Here is a 25,305-nt window from a genome sequence, read left to right on the forward strand (position 1 = left end):
CACAAAGTTGTTGCTTATTAATTTCCAGTTTCCAATCTGACCATTTTCAAAATATATTTGGAAATAACATTAAAATGAAAGTGTTCTTATGTTTTTGTCAAATGGTGCTTTTGTACTTTTTCTAGTGAAAATAGTTGAGGTTACTGATAAAGAAAACCCAAATAACTGCAAATGTTGCAGACTCTTTAGCGACGTCTAAATGTCACGTCTGGTTTGCACTGACCTTTCAATTTTTATGTTGGTGGTTGTCAGTAGACTCAGATAACATGCTGCCAATCTGCTGCCAAGGAATCATATCCTGGTAAATTCCTAGGTTGAGATGGGCTGCAAATATTAATCTAATCTTCACTGTTGTATTCTTCTGGTTTAAAGTAAGAAATATTTATTAATCTGTTGGAGGGCAGAAAAATAAATATAACTATATTCTGTCCTCCCAATCAAACAAAATAGAGTTCAGCCAAGATGTCACTTGATGTTGCAGGAACCAGTACACCGATAAATAATATCAGATACAGATGTCCATGTCCAGAATTCAAAGAAATATAACTGTCCAAATGTAAGAAAGTCCATGGTAAAAATAAAATGAAAAATTGAAAATGTATAATATAATGAGTCCAAGATAGAAACACTAAAAAACTGAAACATCAGCAGGAAATCTGGTATCAGCATACAGCAAAAGGCACCACAATATTATCCTATTTATGATGTGAAAATCTGACACACCATCATCTTTAACTGTAAATCATATTTTACATATAAATACATGTTTTCCTATAAAAGACTTTCCTGTTAGCTGTAAGACAACTTTGCTAAAATGAAAATAAAATGTTTAATTTAATTTTAGAATATTTGATAATTATATAAAATAAAATATTTTTACAGTTGCAGATCTATGGCATTTACACAGGGTTCGAGTCTTGATTTGATTTTACACGTGTTACTCGGGTGTGTAAGTCCTCTCGTACATTGTGCCTATTGGATGAGTGAGTCCTACTATCAGAAGACCGGAATACTGACGCTGTTTCTGTGTTTGCTGCTGCAGGGTTCTGAGTGCTTAAGAAAGGTGTATGCTCTCCTGCTTTCTCACCATCAGAATCAGTGTCAGAGCAGCAACTTTCTGAGTTTGAGTCACAATCGCATTCAGATCTGTGTGAAATGTGACCATTTGGTTTTGTTTTCCTCCATCTTCTACTGCTGTTTGCCGTTTTCTTTGGTCTATCTAGTGCTGGGATGTACTCTTGTGTTGTCTCGTACTCATCATCCTCTGCCACTCTCATCGGACTAGGGGGCAGACTTCCAAAGCTGTCATGAAGATAGCTGTGGCGCTGCTTGTAGGGGTCGTGTCTCTGGTTATCTTGTTGGTACTTGTGGTATCTTCTCAACAAAGGCTGTTCATCTTCCACTGTATATCCAACCGCTGCTGGAGGCAATGTCGTTACATGGGTAGATCCACGTGGAGACATCTCAAAACCAGGTGCATATGAAGGGAGAGAGTAATGCAAGTCAACAGGCGATAACCGAGCTGGTGTTGTGAGAGCAGACACATACCTAAAGAAAATCAACAGCATCAAGACTTGGTAGAGTGCAAGATAGTTCAAATAGGTGCAAATAGATCCTTTTAAATCATCAGTATGCAGGATGTATTTCATTTCTATGACTATCTTTTCAAATGTTCTCTCTATTAATTATTCCTTGTACCCTCATGCTGGTTTATGTGATGAATGTTTATTTGCAGATGCGAGTTCTTGCATTGGTGAAACCACATGTGATGGGATATGCAGGTCTCAGGACATAATTGTTGAGGGGCCAGCCAATTAAATGGCCTCCAGCAGACCCACCCAATTGAATGTGGAGGCCAGATGACTGAGTCTGCATTGACCTACCATCATGTAGCTGCAGTGGCAGTAAGAGTCCCACTGTCAGATATGGGAGCTTCCAATATCAGACAGAGGGAGCACCTTTCGCGGACATAACGTAGATAGGGACACCTTCCAGGCTGACATTATGAACAAGTGGGAACCCTCCATAGGACAGCTTATGCTTACACCTATGGCCAACATATCATCATGCCAACAAGGGATATTTTAGAAAAAAACAGATGGACTGCCAACTCCCATTCCATCTGCCCAGAACTGCATTTGGATATGACCTCCATTCATCACCCTTAAGGAACTCCCACAGTTACCTTGGAAATTCCAGTTGGTTTCTGCATATCTGGCTTGTTAGGATCATTAAGGATGGGGTTAAGATTAGATTGGTGCTGGAAAAGCACAGCAGGCCAGGCTGCATAGAGGAGCAGGAAAATTGATGATTCGGGCACTAGACCTTCATCAGGACTGAGACTGGGAGCCTCAGGGGTGGAAAGCTAATTGGGAGGGATGGGGGTGGGGGAAGGTATCTGAGAGTGCAATAGGTGGATGGAGGTGGGGGTGAAGGTGACAGGTCAGAGAGGAGGGTGGAACAGATAGGTGAGAAAGAAAATTGACAGGTGGGACAGGTCATGAGAGCAGTGCAGAGCTGGGTATTTGGAACTGGGGTAAGGTGGGGGGAGGGGAAATGAGGGAACTGGTGAATTCCACATTGATGCCATGGGGTTGAAGGATCCTGAGGCAGAAGATAAGGTATTCTTTTTCCAGGTATTGGGTGGTGAGGGAGTGGAGATGGACGAGGTCCAGGACCTGCATGTCCTTGGTGGAGTGGGAGGGGAATTGAATCGTTCAGCCACGGGGCAGTGGGGTTGATTATGTGGTGTCCTTGAGATGTTCTCTGAAGTGCTCTGAGAGAAGGGGTCCAGTCTCCCCAAAGTAGAGGAGACCGCATCAGGAGTAAAAGATTCAATAAATGGCATGTGTGGAAGTGTAGGTGAAACTTTGATGGATGTGGAAGGCTCCTTTGGGGCCTTGGACAGACGTGAGAGGGGTGGTCTCCAGACAGCAGATAGGGGTGGGGAGGGAAATATATCCCTAGTGGTGGGGTGCATTTCGAGGTGGTGGAAATGTCAGTGGATGATGCGATTTATGTGGAGACTGGTGGGTGGAAGGTGAGGACTGGAGGGTTCTGTCCTTATTGCGGTTGGAGGTTCAAGGGCGGAGGTGCAGGACATGGATGAGATGCGTTGGAGGGCATCTTCAACCACGTGGGAGGGAAATTATGGTCTTTAAAGAAGGAGGCCATCTGCTGTGTTCTGTGTGGAATTGGTCCTCCTGGGAGTAGTTGCGGTGGAGGCGGAGGAATTGGGAATACGGGATAGCATTTTTGCAGGAGGTAGGGTGGAAGGAGGTGTAATTCAGGTAGCTGTGGGAGTGGTGGGTTTGTAGAAAAATGTCAGTGTTGAGTCGGTCATCATTGATGGAGATGGAGAGATTCAGGAAGGGGAAGGAAGGTATCAGAGGTGGTCCAGGTGAATTTAAGGTCAGGGTGGAATGTGTTGTGAAGTTGATGAACTGTTCAACCTCCTCATGGGAGCACAAGGTGGTGCCGATGCAGTCATTAATGTAGCGGAGGAAGAGGTGGGGAGTGGTGCCAGTGTAACTACGGAAGATGGACTATTCTACATAGCCAATAAAAAGACAGGCATAGCTGGGGCCCATACAGGTGTTCTCTTTCATTTGGAGAAAGTGGAGGGTTTGAAGGACAAATTGTTGAGGGTAAGGACCGGTTCTGCCAAACGAATAAGAGCGTCAGTGGAAGGGTACTGGTCGGGACACTGCAAGAGGAAGAAATGGAAGGCTTGGAGGGCCTGGTCATAATGGATGGAGGTGTAGGGGCACTGGATGTCCATGGTGAGGATGAGGTGTTGGAGGGATCGGGGAAATGGAAGTCTTGGAGGAGTTGGAGGGCATGGGTGGTGTCCTGAATGTATATGGGGAGCTCCTGGACCAAGGGGGAAATAGGACAATTTCGAGGTAGGTGGAGACGAATTTGGTGGGGCAGAAGCAGGCTGAGACGATGGGTCAGCCAGGGTAGTCAGGCTTGTGGATCTTAGGAAGGAGGTAGAATCAGGTGGTGCAGGGTTCCTGCACAATGAGGTTGGATCCTCTAGGTGGGAGATCCCCTGAGATGATAAGTATGATCTGGGAGATGGTTTGGTGATGGGGGGGCAGGGAGGGGTGAGGTAATTGTTGAGGGGGGTGGTAGGAGGAGGCATCTTTGAGTTGGCGACTGGCTTCAGTGGTGTCGTGGTCAGTGTGCCAAACTACCACTGCACCCCCTTTGTCCGCTGGTTTGATGGTGAGCTTGGGGTTGGAGCAGAGGGAATGGAGGGCTGCGTGTTGTGAGGGCGGGTGGTTGGAGTGGGGGGCGGGGGGGGGGGGTGTAGACAGGTTGAGGTGGTCTATGTCTCAGTGGCAGTTGGAGATGAAGAAGTCGAGGGTGGGTAACAGACCAACATGGGGTGTCCAGGTGGATGGAGTGTGTTGGAGGCGGGCGAAAGGGTCCTAATGAAGAAAGTAAGCTTGGGGTCAGATGCAGCAGAAGAAGTGTTTGACCTCACAATGCGTATTAAATTCGTAGAGCAGGATGAAGGTAAGGCTTTTGCTGAGGATTGATCGTTCATTTTCAGTGAGGGGGAGGTCTGGGGGGATAGTGAAAACCTGGCAAGGCTGGGAGCTAGGGACTGGTATATGGCTGGGGCTGGGAGTGGGGTCAGAGACTGCAACTGGAGTGGAATGGAGTCATTAAAGAACTTACTTGGCTACCCATCATCACATCACCTCCACCCCACCTCCATGGCCAAGCTATTACAAATTGACTTCAAGACAAGAACATGTCAGCAAGTTTGAACACCAACAGGAGGTAGGAAATTGCTAGCTCATCTGTCTCTGGTCTCAGATCGATGGCCAAATAAAAATGTCATCCATTGTTTCACGAATTGCTCTCGCCCTTTGAGTTTTCAGCTGGTGATAATTATTGTCATGATTACAGTCACATATCGACTGTCAATAATTTCCATCCTCTGATTTTAATATCTGGGTTGTTAGTTCGCAGATAGGAAATTAGAAAGTAGGAAAGAATGTATCAATCTTGGAGTGGAAGTTGATGACCAGTGAGATTCCACTGTGGTCAGTGCTTGGAACCTAGTTGTTCACCATGTATTTCAACAATTCGAATGACAGAATCAATTAATGATGCATTGGGAGCAATCTGGAGATTATTACATTTGAGGTCCTGCTTGCTAACTTTCTAGCTAGTTGTCTAAATTGTCATTGCAGGACCACATCCCCCTTCCTACCAAAGTCATTGGTACCAACATGGACCACAACCTCTAGTTGTTCACCTTCCCCCAGAAGAAGGTACTGCACCTGCTCTGTGACATCCTGGGCTCTGGCAGCAGTGAGGCAATACACCATTTTGAAGTCTTGCTGATGGCCTCAAACATGCCTATCTGTTCCCCTAACTAATGAATTCTCTATTACTGTTATCTAGAACTGAAATGAATATGTTTTGATTAAACAACACTGAAACAACTCTGTCAGACCTGTATCTCCCAATTGATTTTCTTTTTAAGAGAAGGTCAAATCTTGAAGAATATATTTTTTAAAAACCTGCAATTACTCAAAATGAAAAGAAGGAACTCTATATTTGAATAAACAAATCAGTTATATTTCATGGGGCAGGTTTGGGCAGAAACAGAGGAGATGGATTTGTAACTGGAAAAAAGCTTGACCTTCTTAGCACCTAGAAAGACGTAACTCCCAGAAATAACCCAAAATGAAGGGAACATCTGAACATTGAGGATTCAAAGATATCTTAATGTTCACCACTAACATTGATCTAAGACATCTCAAACCAACCATGATCTAAGGTTTATACATAACCTCAATACCAGCTAAGTATTTTAAACTGAAAATTATTTTACATTGCTTTTTTGTAAACTATTACCTGCATTTATACGGGTGTTTGCTCGGTCTTTATTTTTCTTGAGGTTAATGAGCAATAAATTAGCTCTTCCTTTCATTCAAGAAAACCTCGTATTTAGCTGCTTGTTGGTTCTAGTGAATGAGTTAACTATATTGAAACAGCAGTGAGATACAGCTGCATGGTAAGAAGAATTTAAAAGTCTTCATTGTGATCAACTGAGGAGTTTGAAAGGAAAAGAGCTGATTCACTATTCCTCACTTGGCTATAGCATTTGTCATCGATGAATGTGAAAAGTGAACTTACTATTCAAGCCCAAACCTGTTCTTAACAAGTAAATCATGCATTAACATTTCCATTAGGGATCTTACATAGGACTCAGGATTAGGAAGTTTATTTGAGGTAAACATCCCAAGCATGGGGTTACTGAAGGAAATTGTCAATGCCACAAATTGTTTGACAGCAGCTAAGGATTTGTGTGGGCCAATATCAGTCCATTCACTTAGAGAGCTGCAGGATATGGATAGGATAAATGGACAAGGTCTTTTCCCTAGGGTGGGGGAGTCCAGACTAGAGGGCATAGGTTTAAGGTGAGAGGGGAAAGATTTAAAAGGGACCCAAGGGGCAACTTTTTTCACTCAAGGGGTGGTGCGTGTATGGAATGAGCTGCCAGAAGAAGTTGTGGAGGCTGGTACAATTACAACATTTAAAAGGCATCTGGATGGGTATATGAATTGGAAGTGTTTAGACGGACATGGGCTGAGGGCTGGCAACGGGACTACATTAATTGAGGATATCTGAACTGCATGGACAAATTAGACCGAAGATTCTGTTTTCGAGCAGTACATCTCCCTGACTCTATGACTCTCGTATAAGGAACTCTATAATGCCAATAAAGAATGCTCAGAGCCCTTCATGTAAATGTGAGGTAGAAAATGAGGGTATTCTGATCTCGTGGAATGTGGCCGATCCAGTGGGCTCCCACCAGTTTTACAGCTGGAAACTGAAATATGGAATAATTTAGCTCATGAATAAGGAGGTTTAGCACACAACAATGAAGAATAATCTGATTTGTTTCATACCTGTCACTATGAGGTGAGTCTCTGAGAGAATCCACTGAGTCCCTGCAATGGAAGATAGGATGCCTTGTATCATGGTGACTACAGACTGCACTTAATCTGCCTCGTGGTTCCATGGGACTGTTACATTTACTAGTTTCTAATGATGATGTCATCATTCCAGAATGCATTTCTGAAGTTCCACTCTCAGTCCGATCTATGCTCCATGTGTGGTCACCATTTCTAAAGGAAACAACCACATATTTATCAGACTTGATGAACAGGCACTACTAATTAAGTATACAGTAAATGGAACCTGGGACAGGAGAGATTGAGGTTTTAATAGATGCTTCTATCTCAATAAAACTAACATTTTGGCTTGTAGGACGACTGCAATTAGAATTGTTATTGATGAACACTTGTTGCAAGTGTCAGGAAATGACAAGGCAGAACCTAACCATCACCCCTTGAAAATCAATGGCATACATTTGCTGAGTTTGCCCAGTATGAAACACATAGGATTCTGCGGTTCTTGACAGGCTGGATGTTGGGAAGATGTTTCCACTACTGGGAAAGGCTCAAACTATTGGACATAGCTACAAAATAATGGGGAGGGCAAAGACGTAGTGGTATCATCATGAGACTGTTATTCCAGAGACCCAGGTAATGATCTGAGAAGGCGTATTCAAATCCTGCTATGGCAAATGGTGAAACTTGAATTCAATAAAAATCTTGAATTTGGGATCCAATGATGACCATGAATTCATTGTTGACTATCAGAAGAAACCCATCTAATTCACTAATATCCTTTAGGGAAGGAAACTACCATCCTAACCTGATCTGGCCTATATGCCACTCCAGATCTACAGCAATATGGTTTACTCCCAACTACCCTTTGGGCAATTATGGATGGGCAATAAATGTTGGTTTAGCCAGCGATGCTCTCATCCCATATATGAGTAAAAACAAATTCATTTAGAACTGAGAGGTGATCTATATCTAGACATAGGCCTATAAAACTCTAACTTTTATTTTATTATCTACTTATTTTAGTTGCCAATATCATTTCATGGCACGGTTGGAAAATGGGTAGCAGCAGATCAAGTGTATATTACACATTCCATTTTATATAATGATATAAGAAGAGGATGATAATTAAATACTTACACTTTATATTGCCAGAGTGTTGGTCACAAATGCACTCCAACTAAATTGTCTCAACTTTTACAGAATGCATAAATCCGGGAAAAATGCCTTGTTCATGAGTAAAACAAAGCAAGTGTTCTGACTCAGTTTAAGGCTCAGTTAACATTTACCCAGGATGGTAAGAGTTAATTACAAAGCAAATTCACTGAATTTATAAATTCTGGTGAGAGATCACAGACCTGAAATATTAACTGATTTATGCTTCACAGATATTGCCAGACCTGTTGATTATTTCTAGTATTTTCTGCAATTTCCAGTTCCCATATTATTTTGCTTATTTAAGTTTTATTTATCATACATATACTTTAAATTCTAAGCTACAGCCAAGAAGAATTACATACTAAGTTCTGCTAACACATTTCTAGTGTCATCATTTTAAAATGAAAGTATTTATCAATGTCAAATGGGCTATGAGCCAAAGCTGGAAGATGGGATTAGTGCTGACAGATATCTGTTGACTGGTGTGGACATGATGGGTCAAGTGACCTTCTTCTGTTCTGTAAAATTCTATGAGTCTATGAATAAAATGTGATTTCTTGCCTGGGCATTGTTGCATGTATGCCATTCTCAAGCTCTCTTATTTATCTATACTGTTTTACAATGATGGGTCTGACAAACTCTTAATGAGTAAGAGCACCCCTATTTTTCAGCGTATTTAATTAACTAACAAAATCACAGGAATTAATAACTTTCAAATGTGCAGGATTGATAACATTTAAAAAACGGCACTAACAGCAATTATAATGAACCTGCATTCGATAGTTGTCAACAGCTAATGATCCATTTGGTTAGAATAAAAGCGGAAGCATCTGTTAACTTACTGTAAAATATAACTTCTGTTGACAATGGTTGATAGACAAGTAGGAAATTTAACATGTGTAATTCATTATGAAAGAACAAATGCATTTTCAGAGATGAAGGACAGCCTCTCAATATGCAAGCAGGATGTTAACAGTGTAGACTGTCACTGGCATTCTTAAAATGGGTTAAGGTCCAAAATAGGTTTAATTATTTAAATAGAAAAATAAAATTGGGACTATTGTAAATCAGTAGCATGAAACCTGTATTTGTAATAACATACACTGCTGGCATAAAGAAACAGTAAGAATCACAAAGCAAGTTCCTGGAGATGGAAGTCACAGGAATATACCAATTATATTTCACAACCACTGGTATGAATGATAATAAAATGTTTTACTAACTAAATTACCCCATTTTAATCCTCACTCTTTGTGCACTTACAGGCAAAATGTACACTTTGTAGAGGGACGTTGCATTCAATGGACAATTGCCCTCATGGCTTTAAAAATGTCTGTTTTGAGAAAGCTAGAGCTATTGTTATGGAATCTATAGTTTTGGATTTTTCTGTGTATTTTGATGTGGAACCACTGTCAGCTAGCATCTGTGGAAATGACCTCTGGTTGACTGGATATTGGAACATTTAAGGTACAGAATGTACCAAGGGTTGATCCCTTAAACACTGTATACATGAGATATTTAAAGGTCACAGATCTGTTCAAGGGTAAGTGTGAACATCAGCCCACGGTGAGCAGTGGTTACTTGGATTAGTCTGATGTCGGCTTGGCAGCATATGGTTGCCAACTCTGTGTAGCTGATGTGCTGTGGTTAGCTCTCTAATGGGGCTCAGAGATGCCTCTGAGCAGTCATGAATCCTGGCTGCTGAGGGGATAAGGCCTCAGGGAGCCATTTGAAGCTTGGATCATACCAAAGATTTGATGCTGGCATACAACTTTGTGAATCCAGTGAGACACAGTCTTCAGTGATGAGATTGAGCAGCTGCTTGAGCAATCACTGGGGAATTCTAAGTTTTAATCCCGTTGACTGACAACTGTGTTCAGGCCAATGAAGAGCCAATAAGGCCTCCTACAAGAGTAGGAGCTGCTGTTGAGGAAATCTGGAGGCTAGATCCTTAAGGAGAGGAGCTAAGTTGTTCATCAAGAAGAAGTCGGGTGGCTAGCAGAGGAGATTTCTTCTAGTTGTCTCTACTATTGAATGTGCAAATGGATTTGCATTCTACCGGGGGCAAATGCACCTGTTGATTCATATTTACATCATGTTGATTCCGGATGTTAGAGTATAAGATAGAAATGTTGAGCTTGCCTTATTGATTTACTTATGCTAAGATTTTTTCTGTTGCTTAGAATTGTAAACAACAATTCTCATAGCAAATAAGTGGGATTCTGATTTTTGTCTACTTTACAACAAAGTTACTGGTTCTTATTGGGATTGCGCCTAAATTTGAGCATCTCTCTGGGGCTAAATCAAAATTTGGTCATTTAATCAGACATGGTCACATAATTCACTCAAAGTGAAGAATCTGGAAAACATTAATTGTAGAGTTTGAAGTTACATATAGAATTAGTGAAATGGACGAAGTGCATAGCCTAAATATTTGTACTCTGTGTTGATAAGATCAGTGGCATGTTAGAGCAACGCAACAAGTTTGCACCGATATTTCTATAACTATACGATAGCTTTATTAAAGTAGTAAAAATTTTGTTTACATTATCGTCTTCTTGTGCAAATGGCAGTGCTTGTCATTAGTGGTTAATTACCTATGGCTGGACGTGTGTGTAGCTGTGGAAGAGTGATGAGACGTGGATGATGGTTGGCTTGCAGAAAATGAAGTTTCCGTTTCATGTCGCCTCACGTGTTCAGGAGCAGGGACATTTTTTGAAATGTACTGTACATGGATGAAAGAAAAAGAAACTTCAGAGTCAAGTAATAAGGCTCACATTCATCAAGATTTAGATATAATTAGTTTTACAATTAATTGGGTAAGAAAACTATGGTAAATATTCACATGGGAAATGATGAAAAGCAAATGATGGCAATTACTCAAAACAACATTTTTAACAGATTTTGACAAAGTTGATATGTTTCAAATTCCTCTTGGAGATTTCCTAGTGTATTTCATTGAAACTCAAAGTATTTCCAAAAAGTCTAATAATTTTTAAAGAAGAATGTCTAAACTGTTATGGGTGGTTAAGAATTAAGAAATCAACCACACAAAGGTTTTTGGCACAGCATTCAGTCACTGGAATACACTTCAGAAGGAAACCATTTTGCCCAATCCACCATGACAGCTTACATGTAGTCCAACATATTGTGAATATTTCATCACAAGAATGAATCCTGTCTACTCTTCACAATTATCAGGCATACCAAAAGGGTAATTCACAAAAATATGGATGATAAGGGAGATTGGATTCCATTGGGTTAACAAATTGACACATGTAAGCCGAGTAATCTTACCTTCTACTTCACTGGCCATAACAATCAGATGATATTCAAAATTACATGTGATCGAATGCATTTGCATTTAGCTCTAAGGTGATTACAGCTGTTGACCTGAGTTGCCTGATTTTCTATTGACTGCACATTGCAGATTTTTATTTAACCAAATAATAACTTCAGTCTGACAAAAACACCCTAGAACAGCAATAGTAACTGTGTAACAATTATTTTGTGTTTGCACAAATCCTAGATGCTAATTTTTCATAATTCTGAAATGCTTTGTTAGTCTCAAAAACTAACAAATATTTTCAGGGCTCATTGACTTCATTGGACCACTTAAGCCTTTTCTCAAATGTGACTTTGAATCTGCTATTGCTATATTACATCACTGTTGAGATGGGTTTCTGCAAGTTTAGGTGTAGGGCGAATCACAGAGCACTTGACTTGAGCAGATTGAGACTGATATTATCATGGTTGGGTAATGTACATTCAAAATCGCTTTGCATTAATACAATATTATCATGCTAGCCTAATGGTAGACTCAATATATTGTTGTGGCCTTACCTATTCAATTTGTTGCCAATTTGCAATGAACCGAGTCCCAATATGGTTCAGTACCAAATGTGGTAATGCATTTCACAACTATGCTGTTACAAGCACCCTGAGAAGTGTTTTGATGAAAAGCATTTTAACCAAAATAATTGTGAAGCAATAAGTTAAATAATTACCAAATAATGTCTTTTAATAAACTACTTTTAGGACAACTGTTTATAAAATAGAAGCACATACATCAACCATCTGAATATCTTCCGGGAGAGGACCAGGATGGTTGGGTCCATTGGCAAGGTTTCGGTTTTGGTGGTCTACACAAAGGTTTTGTCTCAAATGGCTGTGCATTTTCTTTCTTTGTTTTCTAAAGAATACAATAACTAGAGTAAATTCAAGACAGGGTATTTAGAGTAACTTCAAAAAGCCGCAACGTATTAGTGCTCAAAAATGTAAATTATTGAATTGTATGCAATTTTTAAAAAAAGAATCAAATTAACTTAACTTGCAACAAACCACCAGCTAATTTAAATGGTCATAAGAAGCTTTACATTATAGCAACTGAAAGGTTTAAAATCTTACTTTGTTTTACAATATGCCACTACACACACAATTCCAACGACAAGAAGAGCAACACAAATGCCAGTAATGGTCAAGACTCTCTTTTGATACAGTTCCTCAGCTTCTGGAAACAGAAACACAGTTACAACAGGGTTAAATGCCTATTTCAGACTTAGACACAAGCATCATTTAAGCTACTGCAGTCACAAGTTTCACATAAAATGCCTACAGCATTCTTAATATTACATCTGTATCAAAGATATTTGCAAATACAATAATAGATAAGTGTACAAAATAGCAACAAAAAGAAGTTAACTACAATTAATACACAGCAAATAAAATTGCTATTAACACCAACCCCACCAACATATGAAGGGCAGATTCAGAAATAAAACTTTAAACAAACCAAACTTCATCTAAAAAGCTAAAAACTTAAAACAGTGTGGTAAAATTAAAGTGACAGGATGTGAAGGTAAAGCTTCAGAGAGTTTAAGTTAAGGAGGAATTGCTAATCTTTTCATTTTGATTAAACATTCTAATTTTGAAATTCACTTTAAGCTATCGGAAAAACAGTTGAAACATCTTTTCTACAACCTAGTCATTATGGAGATTGAATATTGACAGTAGGCAGATTTAAGTAAACACTGTTTATATGTGTGTCAATCACAATAATGAGAATATAAAGAAATAAAAAGACAATGGAAAAATGGGAGACATGGAAGTGTTTTAGAAGAAATATTTGGTAACAGTTGGAAGTGGCGAATGAAGAGTTGGGGAAGTCAAAGACTTGGCAATAGCATGGTCGGAAGAAGAAAATGGGAATATTGGGGGAAGAAGCAGACTAGGAAGGGATGCCCAAGACTAAAAAATGGTGACCTGACAAGACATTGGAGTTGGAATATATTTTGTGATCAATAACTAGAATGTCTGCAGCACTCACTTTGTTGAGGGTGAGAGAAATGAACAGGCCTATGTATTATTAATACTTCTTTCTTAACCTTTTTGAGCTTAAGATTAGGGAACTGCAGTGACAACACGGCTATCATATTTATCATGTGCATGACTAAGGATGAAACAAAGTATACAATCCTGTCATAATAGCTGAAAACTAGTGGAAAATCTTATCAAGGATGAAAATAAACTTATTGCAAGTTTACTTTCACAGAAAGTGAGTTTTGGTACAAGTTTATGAAACAGTTTTAAATTCCACTCAGTAAATAAACTTCATTTGCTTTAGCTTGAATGTTTTGTTGTTTTTCTTAGCTCAGTCCATCTCTAGTTTTTAGCTGTGTTCCATAAAAATTGTTTATATTAGCTGCAACTTCAGCAAAAACATTACGACCCGCAACCCCGCTTGATTTACTGTTAAATCAACTTTATTATAAACCACGTTTGGAGTTCAAAGAATAGGTCTCCTAATCTAAATACCAGCTTCACTTATTGAAAAGCTAACAGATGACACAAGCTTACATACATCTGGAGCTAACATGAAATTTATAGGTCAAACATTTAAGCAGTAGTTTCATGCTGTCTATTTACAACAGTTATAAATCTGGCAAGAGTTCTCCTAGGCCAGCTGCAGCTCATCTCTAGTCAAAAAGAGTCCTGCTATAGAAAAGCTTTGCTTATCTGTAGCTCAATGTCATCATTAGGTACTGGACTCTTTATTTTGGTAATGGATGGATTAGTACAACTAGACAGCTGCAGTGAGATCATCCCTTCAAAGCAAAAGAAGTTGCTAGAAATCCAAGGCAGCTTTTTACATTTGCAGATTAAAATGAATGGTTGTCCATACCCATAAATTCAAATCCAAGATGCTCTGCCAATGCAGAAAGTTGACAAAAAAGAAAGAAAAAGGAGAACAGTTTCAGAGAAAAATATTTAAAACATACCAAAATTATACATGTTATGTGGTTAGCTCAAACTTTGGTATAGAAACATGGCAGATGTAACATTAGCATATAACATAGTGCTCAGGGAAGTGTTTCCATTTCGGACAATGGGCACTACCATTACAGGCAAACGTTTCACACATGCAAAACAAGACAGGAATGGGTGGAATGCAGTTGGTTACGAACAATTATTTCCTATTTTCCAAGTCTAAGGAAAAATATTATGAAAGTCATATGTAATTATTTAGGAGTCAAATGACAGTTATCATTCATGATTTTATCAAGTTTAGTTCAGTGGTGGCATTAAGTCTGTGTTTTTGCATAGACTAATATGCATTAAAAGAGGGCTGAAAATCCTGCTACCAATTGAACCTGGATATTTTTTGAATGTGTTTTTGATTTTATTCATGAATAATAAGCCTGATATACTATAATTGGCAATAAGTGTGTTGTGATATGAAAGACCAACAACAATGGTGAAAAGAAATATCTTCTCATCCATAAAATATTTTATCACTGGACTTTTTATTGTTTCTTTTTTTGTCAATTTTCTCCCCTCCCTCTTTTCCTTAAGACATTGCTATCTGAAGATACAATTCTGAAGATCTTAATTGCCCTGCAGTACCTTAACCAAATGCCTACTATTTATGTCTGTGACTTGAAAGCGATTATAGGCAGGAAATAATGCGAGTGGCACTGAACTTGATCCTGTCCTTATCTAATGTTCAGTCACTCAACAGCAGCAAAGATCAGCAGTCTGATCCAATTGCACTTTCTTTGCCTCAATGAAAAGAGGTTCAAGTGTGGCATCACATCCATTGATTGACTAAGGTCAGTTGGAATAGCACAGACTTAAGAACATTCGTTACAATGTCCTGACCTCCATGATTCAGTTTCATGTCCATTAAATTCTCTGAGCTATCTAATTAGGGAATCGAAGGATGATTGTTCAAAGATAAATCATTATTTATAATGAAAGATTTTCTCGGAATTAGTCTGTAAAATTATTAGCTGGTACAGTATAATGCTGAAACCACTGAAGTGGTTAAGAATATTACAAGATTTTGGCACAATAGCTTTATTGATAACTAAAAAAAACAAAAGCTATGTGTGTAAATTTCATAAAGTTTCCCCATTCATCAGCTTAACTTTTGGCAGACAATCCACAGAAATATTGAATGTTTCATTACATGTCCAGGAGAAACTGGATAGAAATTTACCTAATTTCAAATAAAATTAATTTTAAACTCTATGAAATTACCATACAAAATAATGGATAGCAAAGTATGAATTGAAGACTATGAGTTTCGGTTAAGGTTTACAAACTCTTCAATCTTTATTCCCATGTTCTTGTTACACACACTGCAGTGTCAATATGTTTATAGAACATAGAACATAGAAAGATACAGCACAGTACAGGCCCTTCAGCCCTCGATGTTGCACCGATCCAAGCCCACCTAACCTACACTAGCCCACTATCCTCCATATGTCCATCCAATGCCCGTTTAAATTCCCATAAAGAGGTAGAGTCCACCACTGCTACTGGCAGGGCATTCCATGAACTCATGACTCACGGAGTAAAGAATCTACCCCTAACATCTGTCCTAAACCTACCACCCCTTAATTTAAAGCTATGCCCCCTCGTAATAGCTGACTCCATACGTGGAAAAAGGTTCCCATGGTTCTATATTGAATAACCTTAAAACATCTGAATATCAGGATTATTCCACACCTGATGTGATATCACTGGAGGCATAATGGCTCATGGACAGGTATTCACAGTCAAAAGAAAACTGTCCTATTAAGCAATCTTTGTAAATTAAATGAGAGAAGCAGGGCTACAAAATTGAAATGTAAAAGGAATGCATGTCTTTGTTCAGTTCTTTTTTTCTAAGTTTATGGAAGAAAATAAGTTTAACAATAAAATGACTGTATAACAGCAATTGAATAATCCATAAATCTGTATTCTTAATCACAGAATTTTGTTTGGCCCAGTAAGAGGCCATAGGACCCATCGTGCCCACACTGGCTTTTCACTCGAGTATCATCAGCTCGTGCCTATCTTCCACTTTTTCCCATTCCTTTGAACAAAGTCTTCTGAATTCATATTGTTCAATACACAAGCTACCAACCACATACAGCTAATTGGGAAGCCAGTTGTGGCTAATTATATTTTTGATCAGTAAATGAAACTGGGTAATAGACTGATGACTCAGATATTCTGCTCTCCAGAGTCAGACCCTTCGGAATTCCTGATGTACTGACGTTGTGAGGCTTGTGCCGACAGTTTAAATTTCTGAAGGGCAATTTCCCAGCTCTGTGGGATACTGCAGGAAGATCTCTAATTTGGAGTTAGAATAAGAGATTTGTGACAGATCTGACTTATTTACCTGGATAATTATCCAGGAAAGGTTGGACAGATTAAAACCTCATCTAACCCTCTTGGCCGTATAAGTGACTCCCCCTGCCCCCACCTCCTTACCGTCCAATTCTCTTCCCATGGCACTCCCCTCCACCCGCAAACTCCTCTTGATGCCCCGATTTCCCCTTGATCCTCTAACCTCCCACAAATCGCCAACACCCCAACTCCCTAACTGAATACGATCTGATCCAACCTCAAAGCCAATTCTCAGCCAAGCCTCCCCCGACCCTGGCAGTACCCTGCTTCACCCTCTCAACCATACAATCCAACCTGATCCAACCTCACCAATCTTCCCACTGCCTTCGTTTCTCAGACAACCCACCATTTTACCCACTCACACCTATACCCATGCATTTTTACACTAACGCACTAAGAAATTCTAGGATATTTAATCTTACCAGAATACTGTAGCTAGCATTTAAAAACAAAGGGCATGGCTTCTGCCCAGACTCTCTCCATGTATCCCTCTAAGAGTCCCTGTTTAACTGAATTTGGAAGGATCCCATTAGAAAATAGGCCAGAAAAATCAGAGAACAGTGAATAGATGGTTTTTCGACAGTTCAGCATTGGATAAAAAGGTTCCAATGCTGACCATAAGACTGGGCCATTTTTGTATGTATGCATTCCTCAAAACTCATATTTGCTGTGTGAATATGAGGTGTGTGTATTCCAAGTTTTATTAACATTTGCTGGTAAAATTGTGAGAGAAAATACACTATGTATATTGGTTTTAATTCATCTCTGTTTACTTCCTTGGATAATTTTTCTTATAACATGGGTGAAAACTCTGCTCATCAACACCACGGAAACACAAGCAGTATTGCATAGGGTGAGAAGTTAACATCATGTTCAGCCAAGAACACACCAGTCAGTACAACAGGTCAATCTGAGACTCATTCGGAATTTACCCTCAAAGCGATGGACTGAGGACATCAGACAATCTCTGAGATTCAGGCAGGAGAAACGGAGACATTTGACAAGGTGCCAAGTGATGAATGGAAATGGTCTTTGGGACTGATGATGAGTGAAGAAGAGCAGGCATGTTTTTCAGGTTCAGATAAATAAAAATGAAAGGAGCTCTTGAAATATTGCTAATTAATCTATCTGTAACACCGAAAATATGGTGCCCACAAATTTAACAATGGGAATAATGAAGTGTAGATTATCTGACTGTTTTAATTTGCAATATTCTGTTACGGTTTGCTTTATTTCAATGTCTCAACAATATATCAACTTTGACTGCTATATACTGCTTTTGTGAAATCTTAAACACTTTCAAAGCAAAAATCTTGAACTTTTGTAGTGTTTTGCATGAAATTTGGCTTTTCAAAATACTTTACAGCCAATTTTGAAATATAATTGCAGTTAGAGTGTAGGAAATACAAAAAACTAATTTGTGCACAGCAAGTTCCCATAAACAGCAAAATGATCATGACCAGATAAGTTGACTTAGGATGTTCGCTAAGGGGAAAAGGGACAAGATCCCTACTTATCTTTAAAACAGTGCTAAAAACTGGAGTATCAATCTAGATTTTGGTTGATCGGCATTTAAATAGGGCTTGATACACAAACGTTTAACTAGATATAAGAATGTTGCCAAGTGAATGTCTGATGGCCTTTTAGGGACATAAGATTGTAAATGGAACCAGTCTTTAGAGTGTGATAGAATGTAAATTTAAGTTGGAACTGGTGAGAGAAATGGGGCAAAGGGGAAATAATTGAGCAACTTGACTCCAGAGAAACTCATATCCTTTTCACTGCTTCAACAAGTAAATGGTAGAGGGTGGGGGCCTTAATAGATAATAGACAATAGGTGCAGGAGTATGCCATTCGGCCCTTTGAGCCAGCACCACCATTCATTATGATCATGGCTGATCATCCACAATCAGTATCTTGTTCCGGTGTTATCCTCATAACCCTTAATTCCATAATCTTTAAGAGCTCTATCCATCTCTTTCGTGAAAGTATCCAGATTATTGGCCTCCACTGCCTTCTGGGGCAGAGAATTCCATACATCCACCACTCTCTGGGTAAAGAAGTTTCTCAACTCTGTTCTAAATGGCCGACCCCCTTATTTTTAAACTGTTTCCTCTGGTTCTGGACTCACCCGTCAGCGGAAACATGCTCCCTGCCTCCAGAGTGTCCAATCCTTTAATAATCTTATACATCTCAATCAGATCCCCTCTCATCTTTCTAAACTCAAGTGCATACAAGTCCAGTTGCTCCAATCTTTCAACATATGATAATCCCGCCATTCTGGGAATTGACCTCGTGAACCTACGCTGCACTCCCTTAATAGCCAGAACGTCCTTCCTCACATTCGGAGACCAAAACTGCACACAATACTCCAGGTGCAGTCTCACCAGGGCCCTGTACAGCTGCAGAAGGACCTCTTTGCTCCTATACTCAATTTCTTTTGTTATGAAGCCCAGCATGCCGTTAGCTTTCTTCACTGCCTGCTGTACCTGCATGCTTGCTTTCATTGACTAATATACAAGAACACCTAGATCTCGTTGTACTTCCCCTTTACTAAACTTGACTCCATTTAGATAGTAATCTGTCTTCCTGTTCTTTCCACCAAAGTAGATAACCACACATTTATCCACATTAAACTGCATCTGCCATGCTTCTGTCCAGTCACCTAGCCTGTCCAAGTCACCCTGTATTTACATAACATCCTCCTCACATTTCACCCTGCCACCCAGCTTTGTGTCATCAGCAAATTTGCTAATGTTATTTTTATTATCTTCATCTATATCATTAATGTATATTGTAAACAGCTGCAGTCCCAGCACCAAACCTTGTGGAACCCACTGGTCACCGCCTGCCATTCCAAAAGGGACCCATTTATCACTACTCTTTCCTTCCTGTCAGCCAGTCAATCTTCAATCCAAGTCAGTATTTTGCCCCCAATACCATATGCCCTAATTTTGCTCACTAATCTCCTATGTGGGACTTTATCAAAGGCTTTCTGAAAGTCCAGGTACACTACATCCACTAGCTCTCCGTCGTCCATCTTCATAGTTGCATCCACAAAAAATTCCAGAAGATTATTCAAGCACGATTTCCCTTTTGTAAATCCATGCTGACTCTGACCTATCCTGTCACTGCCCTCCAACTGAGTCATCATTTCATCTTTTATAATTGACTCCAGCATCTTTCCCAGCACTGATGTCAGGCTAACAGATCTATAATTCCCTATTTTCTCTCTCTCTCCTTTCTTGAAAAGTGGGACAACATTAGCCACTCTCCAATCCGCAGGAACTGATCCTGAATCTGCAGAACATTGGAAAATGATCACCAATGCAACCACAATTTCTAGAGCTACTTCCTTAAGTATCCTGGGATGCAGACCATCAGGTCCCAGGGACTTATCAGCCTTCAGACCTAACAGTCTATCCAACACCATTTACTGCTGAATACAAATTCCCTTCAGTTCATCCTTTACTCTAGGTCCTTCAGCCACTATTACATCTGGGAGATTGCTTGTGTCTTCCCCAGAGAAGACAGATCCAAAGTACCTATTCAACTCTTCTGCCATTTCCTTGTTACCCATAGTAAATTCACCCATTTCTATTTTCAAGGACCCAATTTTAGTATTAACAATTTGTTTTTCTTTTCACATACCTAAAAAAGCTTTTACTATCCTCCTTTATATTTTTGGCCAGTTTGCCTTTGTACTTCTTGGGCATATGACCTCCCAACGCTCATCACACAAGATGAATCAAAAACAAAACTTACCTCGGGTTTTGCTGAAAAATAACACTTTTTTAAAAGATTTTCACCGTTCACCAGAAACTGACAGGCAATCAGAATTCAGCAGCACATTTCAGGAAAATTCTTAAAAATGTCAATGAGAAGGGAAAATAATGTTTGTATTGTATCAGGGGAGTGCTGATTAATTGGCAAATGGATTCTGACTGATAGAGATGTTTCCATGCAGAATGCACCAGTTAGTGATGACTGTCATTTAAATGCCAAGATTAGTTTAAATTTTAGAGCAGAAAATGTGTTGCTGGTTTAAGCACAGCAGGTTAGGCAGCATCCAAGGAACAGGAAATTCGACGTTTCGGGCCAGAGCCCTTCCCTAAGGAACAGGAAATTCGACGTTTCGGGCCAGAGCCCTTCCTCTGCAGACCTCACTTTTTACTCGTAAATTTTAGAGCAGGCAGACTTTCTTTTCTGATTGGTCAAGACATTGCCCTGAGAAGGTAACTAGTGAATGACTGTCACGTATTTTGTTCAGTTGAGACTTGCACAGTACATGTTCCTTTTGTCTGAATAGAACAGGGTCTTTTGTGTTAATATATGTAAATTCTAGTATTCACTATTGAAGCACACTAAATCTGACTATCAATCCTAAATTGTTTGTCAGCATAATTATTTGCATACTTAGAATTATTCTGTTAATGATGCCTAATCATGTGTTGTGAGTTTCACCAATACAGGTTAATGGTCAGTACCTTGTTTGCTGCAAAAAGCCAAGAGACATGCTATTTGATGAGATTCACCAGGGATATACTGATTGTATTTGCTAATCAGAGTCTACATGCCAAACAATCGGCACTCTCTTTTCATAAATGTGACTTCTCTTCACATTGATATTCTTGCAAATTGCCCTGATGAGTGCAAAATGAAAAGCTTTGACAAAATACATTTTTTTTCAAAACTCAAAAACTTACCTTCTGGTCACTGGATCCCCAAAAGAATCAACTTCAATCAGCAGACATTTGGACCCAGACGATGGTTAATTCTGATTGCCTGTCAGTTTCTGGTGAGCCGAGACATCCGCATTTAGTGCTGTGATGAGGCAAAGGTACTCACCCTCACTCAGTAGTCAGCCCTTAATGAGCTAACTGATGGGTGATCGGGGGAGTTATTTCACCGGTGAGGGCAATGTGTCAGTTTTCAACTCACACACTTCTCCCACACTTAGGAATGATATGGGAAATTTTACCCATAAGTTAATTGGTCCCTATGGATTTTCCAAAAAAAAACAAATTAAGCAGAGATAAATCCAATAATAGAGGGGAAGAATGTATAAAAGTACACATTCACCCTTTATAACTACACTGTTACATATTTCTGTTGAATTACTGATCAACGATCATAAAATAAATTGGTGCATCAAGAATAGCCAGGCATTTCTAAGGTGAAGCACAAACACTAAACGTTGATGGCATATGATATGCCAGAAATCTATCCCTATAGAAATAAAACCCAAAAACATAAAATGTGGTAGTTTTCATAAGCACAAAAATGATGTTCATTATCAAGCTAAATTCCTTTATATAAAAATATAAATCACTACATACATAAAAGTGATATCCCGATTTATAAAGTATGCAATTATAAATCTTCATTCCTCCCTTCAGCTGATCCCTTGTAACAGCAGCAATAGGGTGTAATTACAGTGGGATAAGTTTATATTGGCACTTTGAATTAAGAATTTATTGTGCAATATAAAAAAAATCTTTTCAAAGCAACAGGACTACATCTCTACTCTAAGAATCCATTGCCTTCTATTCTCATTTCACCTGATGGTTACACCTGATATTGACTTCCTGTGTGCAATTTCACTGGAGATTGATTGAATGTGTTAACAATCTTAAATTTCCACACACTTTCTATAAAACATATTTCCATTATAAATGTCCAAGTCTATATTTATAATAGGAACTGCCAATGTAAACTGACTAGGCTGTAATGAAATCCTTCCCCATGGACGTGTTACACAGAAACATGGCAAGTTCACAAAGCACCTGCTATTAACTGACCTGTGAACTACATTTTAGAACATGACTGATCTAGACTATGAAAGTACTGGGAGAAATCAGAGTGAAACATAAACAAACAGACCCAATATATTATCAGTGTACCACCTAATTATTATTCCACTAATAAACAAGCAGCATGTAGCAATAATTTCCAGACTTTTCCTCAAAATTCTCTTGATCAGTTAACATAAGCTTGAAAAGCACAGCTTTCCTACATTTAGTGGTTGCAAGAGTACTGAAATCTGTTTCTGTAGGGATTTCAGCATATGAAAATCAACAACTGGTTATAAAAAGTAAATTGCTGACACAAAATTTATAGTTAACCACACTCATGATCTTTAAATGTAACAAAACTCTACTTGCAATACAATTATGACCACTAGGTGAGCATGCCTCCCATTTCATGGAAGTACAGCCTAAGGAGATCACTGAAACCAGAAGCTCCTTGCCCCAGCAAGTGGGGTGTGCGCAGGGAAGGCAGTGCTGCAACTCCACTAGGAGGGGCTTGCCCTCCAAACAATGTGGCCTTCAGTTGACCATCAAAAAATTACTCTGCCTTTAATATTCACTGCTGGTGGAACTGCCAAAGCTTCAGAGTTCCTAGCCCACTGACTGGGTTGGCTGCATCAGAATTCAGCACACCATCCTTAAAAGGATGGAACACCTAATGGTGGTTAATTAGGAAGCTGCCCCTGGCAAAATTGCCAAAGGGTTGAGGATAACAGCACAATTCAATTCTGCTGAAGGAAGCTCAAGAGTCAATAATAGATTTTGAAGGCTGATGGGTTTGGGTCGACAGTCACTATGAGTAAACAAGAGTGATACAGTGAAAGTTGAGGCTGATTCAGAGAAGTTCGAAGATGATTGAGGGAGGTTTGAGGGTGGCAGCTTCCAATCAATGTGCGAGTGTCCACTCATATGTCTGTGTTCATACAATGTGCTCTCTCCAATGAATCCCCAGGATGGAGTTCACCATGACAGCATGGGTAGAGACCAAAGTGTGGCTGTTGCCACGTAAATGTCCGTTGATCAAAAAGCTTTGGACAGAAGCAAGGGCCATCTGTTGTCTTCCACGGGAAACTGTTCTCATACAGTCTGGAGGAAAACCTGAGGGGAGGTTTCACTGAATCATGGGGACAGTGAGAATAATGCTTCTGGCTCTCAAGGAACGAATGCCCACTTGGGTGACATCTACATCTTTCACCCCATGAAATAACAGCGGAGACATCAAATACCTATTCACTAACATGTGTGATTTGCCAAGTTCTTTAGATGTGTCTATCTAATTGGTCAGTCATCATGTGAGCATGTGCTAGCTATTCTGACAATGCGCAAAAGTGTCTCAGACTGGACGATATTGTCCAATGATTTCCCTCAATCTCTTCAGTTTATTTCTCCCTCAGAAAGGTTTTCTGAAATATTTCTGTATAAGACAACATTTTGTTTAAGCTAAAATAAATACCGCCACCAGGGAAAAGTGAGAAAACTGTTGGATCGAAAGGCTGATACATTGAAGCAGTAACATTTCAAAATTCCTTAGATTCAGAAACAGTCCCAATGGAATGGAAAATGGCAAATAGCAACCATTACTCAAGAGTGCTTTGAGAAAGTAACAAGAAAGATTGATAAAGGGGAACCTGTATTTGAATTTCCAAAACGCATCTGGTAAGGTACCACATCAAAGGTTACTACACCAATAAGAACTTTTCCCACAAGCAATAACACATCAGCAAAGATATGGGATTAGTTAACTAACAGGAATCACAAAGTATGGATAAAAGAGTCATTTCAGTTTGGCAGACTGTAAGTATCATAAGTAAGTATTATTACCATAAGGATCAGTGCTGGGTTGGCAACGATTTACAATCTTTATCAATGATTTAGAGGAAAAACCCGAATGTATGTCAGTGACAGTAAAGTAGGTAAGAAGGTAATTTGGAAAGAGAAGGCAAATAGACTACAAAAGGGAAAATTGGCAGATAGAATTTAATGTGGGAAAATGTGAACTTGTCCATTTTGGCAGGAAGAATAGAAAGACAATGTAGCATTTCAACAAAGAGTGCCTATGGAACTTCATATTAAAAAGGAATCTAGGTACCCTGGTAGACGAATCACAAAATGTTACTGTGCAAGTACAGCAAAAGATTAGCAGGGCAAATTAAATGTTGGTGTTTCTTGCAAGGGAAATGAAGTACAAATTAGCGAAACTTTACTGCAGCTGTGCAAGGTCTTAATGAGACCACATTTAGAGCATTCTTTATGGTTTTGGTCTCCTTACTTGCAAAGAAATACATTTATATTAGAAGCAATGCAGAGAATATTCACACAACTCAGTTTTGGGATGAAAAGATTATCCCATGAGGACAGGCTGAACACATTGGGCCTATATCATAGGAGATTAAGACAATGATCGTATTTTAACATGCAAGGTCTTGAGGAAACTTGCTAGGTTGGATACTGAGAGAATACTTCCCTTGTGCTGAGACTAAAAGTAGATCTGACATTTTAAAAATTAAAAGTCTTCATTTTTGTAAGGTTTGTAGCTCAGGTTGAGGTTTAGGGTGTAGGTTTACTCGCTGAGCTGTAGGTTTGATATCCAGATGTTTCATTACCTGGCTAGGTAACATCAACAGTGGTGACCTCCAAGTGAAGCAAAGCTGTTGTCTCCTGCTTTCTATGTTTGTCCTGGATGGGGTTCCTGGGGTTTGTGGTGATGTCATTTCCTGTTT

At 39.3% G+C, this 25,305-nt stretch overlaps 1 protein-coding gene across 1 annotated transcript in view; it reads right to left on the bottom strand.

Moving 5' to 3' along the window:
- Positions 1 to 623: 623 nt before the first annotated feature.
- LOC132823196 (pro-neuregulin-2, membrane-bound isoform-like) overlaps positions 624 to 25,305 on the bottom strand; it is a 137,839-nt gene continuing 113,157 nt past the window's right edge. The window contains exons 6-10 of the mRNA XM_060836793.1: positions 12,507 to 12,609; positions 12,168 to 12,291; positions 10,697 to 10,824; positions 6,939 to 7,157; positions 624 to 1,548 (exon numbers count right to left, since the gene is read on the bottom strand). Coding sequence (XP_060692776.1) covers positions 900 to 1,548; positions 6,939 to 7,157; positions 10,697 to 10,824; positions 12,168 to 12,291; positions 12,507 to 12,609 — 1,223 coding nt within the window. The 3' untranslated portion in view covers positions 624 to 899. The remainder of the gene's footprint in view (positions 1,549 to 6,938; positions 7,158 to 10,696; positions 10,825 to 12,167; positions 12,292 to 12,506; positions 12,610 to 25,305) is intronic.

This window comes from Hemiscyllium ocellatum, chromosome 16 (genome assembly GCF_020745735.1).
Source record: "Hemiscyllium ocellatum isolate sHemOce1 chromosome 16, sHemOce1.pat.X.cur, whole genome shotgun sequence".
Taxonomy (NCBI): Eukaryota; Metazoa; Chordata; class Chondrichthyes; order Orectolobiformes; family Hemiscylliidae; genus Hemiscyllium; species Hemiscyllium ocellatum.